Source organism: Dendroctonus ponderosae, unplaced genomic scaffold (assembly GCF_020466585.1).
Source record: "Dendroctonus ponderosae isolate FM_Combo_2020 unplaced genomic scaffold, Dpon_F_20191213v2 Dpon_F_20191213_1, whole genome shotgun sequence".
In the NCBI taxonomy this organism is placed as follows: Eukaryota; Metazoa; Arthropoda; class Insecta; order Coleoptera; family Curculionidae; genus Dendroctonus; species Dendroctonus ponderosae.
This window is the reverse complement of record NW_026017110.1, coordinates 43648362-43657698: the sequence shown is the minus strand read 5'-3', so window position 1 is coordinate 43657698 and position 9337 is coordinate 43648362. Positions and strand designations below refer to the sequence as shown.

General features: G+C 32.8%; 1 protein-coding gene and 1 long non-coding RNA gene across 3 annotated transcripts; one reads left to right on the top strand and one right to left on the bottom strand.

The window, feature by feature from the left end:
• The first annotated feature begins 144 nt into the window (after nucleotides 1–144).
• LOC109534187 (peroxisomal membrane protein PEX16) lies at nucleotides 145–1907 on the top strand. Its single transcript, XM_019899759.2, has 5 exons — nucleotides 145–508; nucleotides 560–800; nucleotides 861–1075; nucleotides 1126–1336; nucleotides 1394–1907. The coding sequence occupies exons 1-5, from the start codon at nucleotides 385–387 to the stop codon at nucleotides 1650–1652; spliced, it is 1050 nt and encodes a 349-aa protein (XP_019755318.1). The 5' UTR covers nucleotides 145–384; the 3' UTR covers nucleotides 1653–1907.
• Nucleotides 1908–6993: 5086 nt separating this feature from the next.
• Nucleotides 6994–9271, bottom strand: LOC109534190. 2 transcript variants are annotated; one of them, XR_002171609.2, is made up of 4 exons: nucleotides 9187–9271; nucleotides 8702–8896; nucleotides 8518–8636; nucleotides 6994–8359 (listed from the first exon to the last, which is right to left on the bottom strand). It is a non-coding gene; the product is annotated as an uncharacterized LOC109534190 (long non-coding RNA). The 2 variants fall into 2 exon arrangements; XR_002171608.2 differs by having other exon boundaries at nucleotides 8518–8896.
• Nucleotides 9272–9337: the final 66 nt, after the last annotated feature.

Below are 9337 nucleotides of genomic sequence, written 5' to 3'. Positions count from 1 at the left end.
CGTCAACTAGATAACACTAGATTAACAGTAAAACTGTAAACAACATTGCCAGATCAAGAACTTCGAAAGGGGTAGAATGGATAATTATCTACCGTTTTATTTTTAAATCTACCGCTTTCGAAGTTTTTGGTCTGGCAACGCTGCTGACACCCGAATGACAACACTTGCTTAGGTTATAGTAGATTGTTTTGTAGGTAAATAATAAATATCATTAACAAAATCCCTGATTATAAGAAGGGTTTCATTTTTTCACATCCATAAACACATACAGAATACTCAACGTGAATGGAAATAACATCAGCCGCCGTAAATGCTTTGAAGTGGCCACTTTGATAACTTTTATTGTATTATCATATATTATCATTTCTCGAGGATAAAATAGTCATGAGCTCGCTACTGCTTTCTCTTCCCGAACTATTCAATTCCTACAAGACTTGGGTGAGCAAAAACCCGCAAATAGCCAGTGACTATGAAAGTACTGCCAAGTGGATCTCCTACTTCCTAGCAGGTGAAACTAACTGGGATTTTTAAGCCTGGTCAAACCTTTTTGTCATTTCAGGTCGTATAAACAATTCTCACTTAGTATCTGAGCTGGTTTATTGCCTGTCCAATTTGCTGGTGTTATTTAATGATGGCGTTATCAAGCAATCTATGCAGCTTAAATCAACGGCCACAGTGGAAAAGATCAAAGTGTGGCTGGCTATTGTCGAATACTCTGAAGTGTTTTGCGAGTTATCCGTGCAAAAACTGTGGGGAAATACCGGCAAATGGATCCTCATTGTGGCAATACAAGTGTTTAAGTAATAGACAATCATATTTTGCCCAGATTTATGCCAGTTCTTAACAAAGCACAACTTTAGGTGTATTGCAAGATTGCTGCTGATTTACAAGCACAATGAAACGATAGTTGAAAACCCAACTATAGCGCCACTGGATCGAGGAAACATTGCAAAGTGCCAAAAGGGAGGCTCTAAACATTTGCTGGGAATCGGACAGAGTGAATTTGACTCGGTTTCGTTCACTTTGAAAAGGTCTGGACGTGTGGTTCGTAAGGTTGAGTCTTCACCGCCCATTGGTAATAGATGTTACACATTTACCTGGGTCGAAACTGAGATTTAAAATTAGGCCTCAGGAATTGGAAACCTGTGGAACTTCAAGCGCAAAAGCTTCCAACGGATTTTACCGAGCAACAGAATGGAGCTAGTATCAGTAAACGCCAACTGATTGCGGAGACTTTATATGTGACCAAGCCTCTTATCCACTTGGCTTCTATGGGAGTTTTTGGAAAAACCACTTGGAAGCCTTGGGTCATATCACTGGCAATTGATTTAACTAGGTAAGTTTGCTTTGCTCTAAACGCATCGGGTTTACTAAAACTTTACTGAAATTATAGCTTGCAGCTGTATAAATCTACACAACAGACCAAGACGTCTTTATCGAAAAAGCAGCAGCTGCAGCTGTCCAAGAGAACCATGCTGCTTTTGCTGTACCTTCTCAGGTCCCCATTTTATGAAAAACACAGTGGAGACAAGCTGGACGCTTTCTTAATAGCTCTAAGCAACAATCTACCGCTTGCAAAATTAATATGCACCCCTTTGATGCAATATTTGCCGTTCTGGCAAAGCAACTATTTCTATATGTGGTCTTCCTAGGAATCATAGGGATTTAAGTAAATGTATCAGTTGACAAACATTTATTGGGGCTTTTGTTGGTACATAAAGGTGAAATAATCCGGGATTTTCTTTGGTATAAGGTTATAAGCTCTATATAGTACATATGTATTTATAAGCGATGCACTTGACAATTGCATTACCATGGTTTTTGGTAATCAGCACTTTGAAATTAGATTTACGCTGTACAAGTGAAATCGAGATTGTTTATATTGTTGAATAAATTTTTATATTTTGGCGGTTGTTGCTAGTTATTTTCGACTAATTTTCCTCCACATTTACACGTTTGAGCTGATAAGTTTTGCTCTTGAAGAGGAAGTCTTCCTAATTCATTTTATGTTCGATAAATCAAACACACCTGTTGTTTGCCTAATAAACGCTTAAGTATTTGAGGTGAGGTGTATTCAGAAAGTGTTCAAAATCAGATTATCTCCCTGATAAAAGCGTTTAAGTTTAATATTTTCGGATTTGCAATGTATGCGGGAAGTCTATTAAAGTGATATAAAACCTTGATTGTTAATAATTATAAAGACGAAGAAGTTCTTCATCATAGAAAGTTCTGCAGAGACTGAAACGCAAACTGCAACCATCAAATATTATTTTTTCGAGTTGGTGACGAAGTTTCTCAAAATATGTAAATTTTGCCTTTTAGTAAAGTAAAGAAAACTCCGCATTTAATTGCTTTTCCTCTCTGCCAATCATACTTAAAACTGTATACAAACAAAAACTATTACATCTGATAAGATGTAATTTTTTCATATGAAATGTTTCTCCTATTAGCCTTTACTATTTATATAGAACCCAAAAATGAAATATGAAAAATAAAACTGTGGTACAAATCAACGACAACCTATTTGAACCTCCAAAAAACTAGAAATTTGATGAAATCAATCTCATAAAATATATTTTTTAAACATTTAAAGAGCCATATTTAGTTCCCGTGAACGAAGTGAGAGCATAAAAAATAAAGCTCGTAACTCAATATACTAATTTAAAATTAGATTTATTTCGTGAAAAATACTCGATATAGTTGCCATATTTCCATAATTGTTCTTGTTTTGTTTCGTATTAATTATTTTCAGCTAATTCGGGCGCATGTGGGCAAAACGGAGATTTTTAAATTGAGGACATTCTAGCTATTTTTTTTTTAGAATATCCTGGATTTAAAAATCTCCGTTTTGCCTAGATGCTCCCGAAATAAACGAAATTGTGCCTTTCGTTTTCTTCTACACACTTTATGATTAATATTTTCGGAAAACAAAAAGCACTGAATTATTTTTTAGACACGAAGTGAAGCACTTAAATTTTGAATAAAATGCCTAGGATGCCTTAGCTATATTTTAATCTCCAATTTTCTTAGTTATAAAACGTTAAAAGTCTGCCTATTTTTAGGTTTTCCAGAACCAAAAGAAATGGCGTATTGTATATAAAAAAAAGAACTATACAAAGGGGAATAAGTAGTCTATAATAAAATAAACAAATTCAGAAACCCTCCAAAAGTTACATAATCCATAACAATGTACTACAAATTGTTATTGCAAACAACAATTATTTAAAATGAGTATTAAGTTGTTATGTTGCAAAGCGAATTCCTGCAATTGAATTTCTATAAATCATCCAATTCCCCTTTTATCGGACAATTTAGTCACGATTGTAATGTCGCAATAGTTTATTAGTGTTGCGAAACAAAAGTACTCAAAAATTAAATAAACCATCCGCACTTAACAATTATGAGCTGTTGTTCAATTTGATAGCATGCGCATTATTGAAAAATTATATTTTTATGCAAACCATTTGGAAACAATTTAACAAGATGAAATTTCAAAAACAAAAATATACACTTGTGAAAACTTAAAAAAAAAGGGGTTATGCCTCTAGAAAAAAGAACACCCTGTATATTTGCACAACCAGTCGCCTTACCTACGGGTAAAAGGTCTAAACATTAGCCTACTTTTTGCCTATTTTAAAATTTGAGCAAAATATCAAATAAACTGTAGGAGTTAAAGAGAAAATACCAACATTTTTTTGAAACACCCTGTATTTTGTGAACCATGGGCCTGAGAAAAAAAACTTTAATGGAAACTCGATTTGTTTTGAGGTCCTCTACACGCCTCTGCTCTGTGTCCATTAGGTTGTGAATCACCATCTGCAGCGTGTTCCGTAAATATGTTAAAATATTTTAACAGCGTGTTCTTCTAGTCATTTTAGACGGGGGTTTTCCTGAGAATTTTTTTAATTTGAGGTTTCATTGTTGAGATATTTGATTTTCAAAATGGCGAAAAATACTAGTTTTTGTTGTGTTTCTTTAAAACGGTTAAACGTGTAAACTTCAATTTTGGTATATATGATAATCTAATTGAATGCCATTCTATGGTAGTGTTTTGTGGTTTTGTTTACTTTTATACAGAGTAGAAATGTGGAACTCCTACATTTGTTTTGTTCAGAACTTTTTTGTGTGCACTTAAACTTTTATCAGCATAATTTTTTTAATTACTACAAATTATTTACCTGTTATTGTTTTTTCCTACGACCACTAGTTTTCCTACAAAAAAATAAAATTGTTTTATTTGCCGTTCTCAAAGCGTGTAAGTACGTAACTAAGGGATTTTTATTTAATAACGTTTGAATACAAAAAGTGCAATAAACAAAGTAGGCTGTCTATGACAGTTAAATATCGTTTAGTTTTCATTGTCAAAAATTTTACAGCAGCTGCTGACAGTTTTCAAGTTAAGTTAGTTTAGTTGGTAGGTTTCTTTGTTGCATTAGTTTTGATGTTATAATAATGAAGAATATACAGATATGCATTTGACATACGGAGAATGTCAGGGCAATGCTCTTCAAGCCGCAAGGCTTTACGCAGAAATATTTCCTAATCGTCGAGTTCCTAGCCATCCAACTTTTACCCAAATTCATTTAAGATTACGATCCACTGGAACATTTACCCGTCAGCGAAATGAAGGTAGGGGTCATGCAATTAGTGCTCGACAAGAACGCGCCGTTTTGGATTATTTTGGTAATAATCATAGAACAAGGCTTATTTGGTAACAATTCAAGAGCGTCTATCCGAGAAGCATCAAGGCATTTTAATATGTCTGTTACTAGTATTTGGCGCATTTTATCAAAAACCGGCTTGCATCCTTTCCACTTTAAAAGAGAACAAGAATTGTTTCCAACAGATCATGAACTGCGAGTAAAATTTTGCGCAGAAATTCTAGAGAATCGTAGTAGAAACTCTCAATTCACCCAGCAAATACTGTTCACCGATTAAGCTTTATTTACAAGAGGAGGTGTTTTTAATTACCACAATATGCATGAATGGTTTGCCGAAAATCCGAAATCTTTCATCACAACAAAATACCAACATTCATTTTCTCTCAACGTCTGGGCGGGAATAATAGGAGATTTTTTAATAGGACCGCAGATCTTACCTAGACGTTTAGGAGAGGCTGAGTACTTGAATTTTTTACAAAACAATCTTTTTGAGTTATTGAAAGATTTGCCACTCCAACTACGACAACAAATGTGGTATATGCACGATGGTGCCCCTGCTCATTTTTCTTTGCAGGTTCGACATTGGCTTGATCAAAACTTTCCAGGCCGTTGGATTGGGAGGGGCCTGGAAGCTACTATAAAGTGGCCTCCTAGATCTCCTGATCTAAACGCGCTTGATTTTTACTTCTGGGGCCATTTAAAAAATACGGTGTATGCAACAGAAGTGAATACAATCGAGGAACTTCAGGAAAGAATATTTAGTATTTCTAACAAAATAAGAACCTCCGTGCAACCTTTACGGTCTGTGAATTTTAATTTCATTAAGAGACTGCGATTATGCCAAGAGTGTCAAGGTGACGAATTTGAACAGCTGCTAAGTTAAGATTATAATAGTTGTTTAAATTTCATTTTGATAGTTTATATCGTTGCGCATATTGTTACCATGGTATTATTTAAGTAAAATTTATTAAAACTTAATAATTGTAATTTGAACCGAAATACACATTTTCGAAACATCATTTAGGTTGTTAGTAATTAACTGATAATGCGTAGCAAAATTGTCATATGAAAACGTTATTAGATTTTAAAAACTAACTTAATCACTTACACATTTTGAGAACGCAAATAAAACGATTTTATTTTTTGGCGGGCAAACTAGTGGTCTTAGGAAAAAAAATAAGAGATAAAAAAGTAGGCAAATAATTTGTAATATTTCAAAAAATATGCGGATAAAAGTCTAAATGCACACAAAAAAGTTCTAAACAAAATAAAAGTAGGGGTTCCACATTTCTACCCTGTATAAAAATAAATTGAACCACAAAACAGTACCATAGAATAGCACTCAATTAGATTATAATTTATACCAAAATTGAAGTTTATATGTTTAACCGTTTTAAAGAAACACAACAAAAACTAATATCTTCCCCCATTTTGGAAGTCAAATGTCTCAACCATAAAACCTCAAATTGGAAAAATTATCAGGAAAACCCCACTCTAAAATGACTAGTAGAACACGCTATTAAAATATTTTTACATATTTACGGAACACCCTGTATAATAAGAAAAACGGATTTTAATATGAAAGCGATTAAACTCAAATGGCTTAGTTTAAATGAATTGCTATTTATTTGTAGTTTTGCAGTTTAAGTTTAAAGTAGAGTTAAGTTACTAGTTAAACTTAAGTTAAGTTTTGTAAAATGTTTTTATTGAAAATTGATTATATTGAATATCTGGCGCCTGGTTTGACACCTCAGAACATAAGTACGTCTTTTCAAGGCTTAAATGTTAACTCACTATTACTTAGGAGAGGATCAAACAGGAACTGAGCCGTTATTTATGCGGGGGCGTGAAGTTAGGCGTAAGGATACTTCTAATGCCCTGTTGCCACTGAAACTATAGTATAGTATACTTGCAATGTTGCTGTATATTATTTCAAATAATAATTTCTATTGTGATAATACTTTTATATATCATTAGAACGAATTGTATATATTTTCTTAAAATGTAATAGTAAAGCATGGCGTATTTGTCTTATTGGAGTTAGGTAAATATGTATTTATTTTTAGTGATAACGTAATTTATCTCCTATCAATTATAAAATGCTATTTATATTGTAGTCTTTAAAAGTGATACAGATAGCAATATGAATATAACGTAGATATTAACTTCTACCACCATTGTAAAGAGTTAGTGAGAACTTAATTCAGAGAGCAAGTATGTAAAACCTAAATCAGATACACCTCAGACTCTGAGAGAATTAACATTCTGAACTAGACCCTGTTAACCGGCAAAGTGTAAAATGGAATGGCGGGATAAACAATAAAAACGAGAATGTTGCAAATAAATTTATTATTTTTCTGCTCTTATATCTACCTCACCTCGCACTTGCCTATATAACATTAAGATATAAAACGAATACCATATGTCTGTAGTTATTTAATATTGCTCCATATAACAAACTTAAGTACCTTTCACCTTAACTAACCGAAATACATATTTCAAAATATCTGCATGCATTACATATTCAATGATAAATAATATCTAATTTTAAATTACTGATGATTGTTGGCTGAACTATAAGAAATGACAAGTTGATTACTTGAACAAACCAGAACAAAACTAGATTCAATTTTATCCTTTTAATGAACGTTTAATCATTTTGATTCGAATTATAACTGAGCATTTGCCGCATATTTTCCGACCTAAAACATTAATTATTTAACTTTAAGAAACCCGGGCATTGTGATATATCCCGCAGGCCAACAAAATGGACATGTTTATAAACTGTATTCCTCATTAAATAACACAACTACAGGTAAATGAATGTAAGCAAATGTTACAAAAAATACATTTGATAGTACAGCAAGACTTTTTCTTTACCATTTTTACCATAAAAATATGTTCATATTCTATGAAAGCTTTCAAGAGCCATGCTGGTATTTATTCTGCATCCTTTTCTGAATCAATAAGGACATTATTGAAAATGTCCAGCATAGTTTTAGGAAAAATAAGTTTCAAAGGCGTGTGTCATCGTCACTAAACATTATTTCTCAGAAATTGTTAAGGCATTGCAAAAAATTAGCACATTCTGAAGTTATTTTAACATTTTATAAGTCCAAGCCCTGTTCTCAGTGTTAGAATTTTTTTTAAAGATTTGATTGCCACCCTCTATTAACATGAACATAGTAAATGATTTGGAACCCTTCCAATTGTTTTGCCCCCTCCATTGTAGAACGTATTGGTAATATCTGACATAAAAACGTTAGGTTTAATTATATCAACATGTTTCTTAATGGTCTAATAAGTTAAAGGGTATTTCTTGTTAGAAAACATAAATGCTACAGGAAAACCGTTACCAAAATAGTACTAAGCTCAAAATCACCCAATTATATGGCACYCAAAGTTTAAAAGCATTTCTTTATGTACAGTACTCCTGATGATTAAACAACAATATTTGTCTTGCAWTGATGGATTTTCTTGTGCTTTTACACMTTGGGGCATAWAAAACTATATTTAATTMATTAGTTTCCTGACACTCTAATACCCACAAATGGACACTTGCTGAATCATCCTGATGTGTACAGTCGTCTTTTGCATGAATTCCATGGAAATCTTGTATATTTCTGATGTCATCTTTGTTGATTAAATCGATTCTTTTCATATCCAGTGCCATTTTATCACAAACACTTTTAATTATGCTAGAATAAGATCTTATTGTAGCTTGTAAATAATTTAGATAAAATTAAATATAGTTTATATCAAAATTTGGAAGCACATTTTGGCAAATAAATACCAATGCGTAGGTGTACCATAAAAATAAAACTTATTAAATATTTCACCTTATTTTATACTTCACCTTTTTGTTGGAACTTCCAGGGTGAGTTTCGCAGCAATCATTCTTTGTTCGACGTCTGATAAATGCAATTGTTCTACATCGTCACCATGACTATAGTCTATAATAGTGAGTAGTCTGTGCTATAGTGATTTTAAATCAGTTAAATTGCGTAGACATCATAGTTGTTGTGTTTACATTTACTCACCATTTACTCACAACAACTGGATTTCGACCTTCAATTTTACAGCACATGTCAACTTTCAGACCTGTTGACAGGATTTCCTAGCGCAAGCGCACAAAGTACGGTTTAGTTCGCGATTGATCCTCTCCTCTATTACTTCATGAACTCTACTTTAAACTTAAACTGCAATTCATTGACAAACGTTGCAACGACGAATATCTTAAGAGAAACAAACGAAAACTTTTAATTTAATTAACATACAAGTGTTGAAAAGTTGTTCACCGCACTTTTAATGAAGTAATAGACAATCCACATTCAAATAAAAGGCTTTTATAAATGAAGCGCCGGTTGAAACCGTGCTTTAACGAAAAAAGGAACATGAAAATTGAAATTGAAATATTTGTAATTACTCGCAACATATGAATTCAGCATGTCTCACCCAGCATTACATATTTGAATGCTATATTTCATAATAATAATAATTAGTTTGTCGGCATTTTTATACCTACCTTGAGATTGAATAATATGCGTTTAAAGTTAAGCACAACAACAAATAAACATTAAGTAATGTCTGAAACAAAAATAATAATTAGATGATAAGATGGTGCTAATCGTGCGCCAGAACCGCGCTATCAGTACCAAAATGTTGTTATCTAAAAT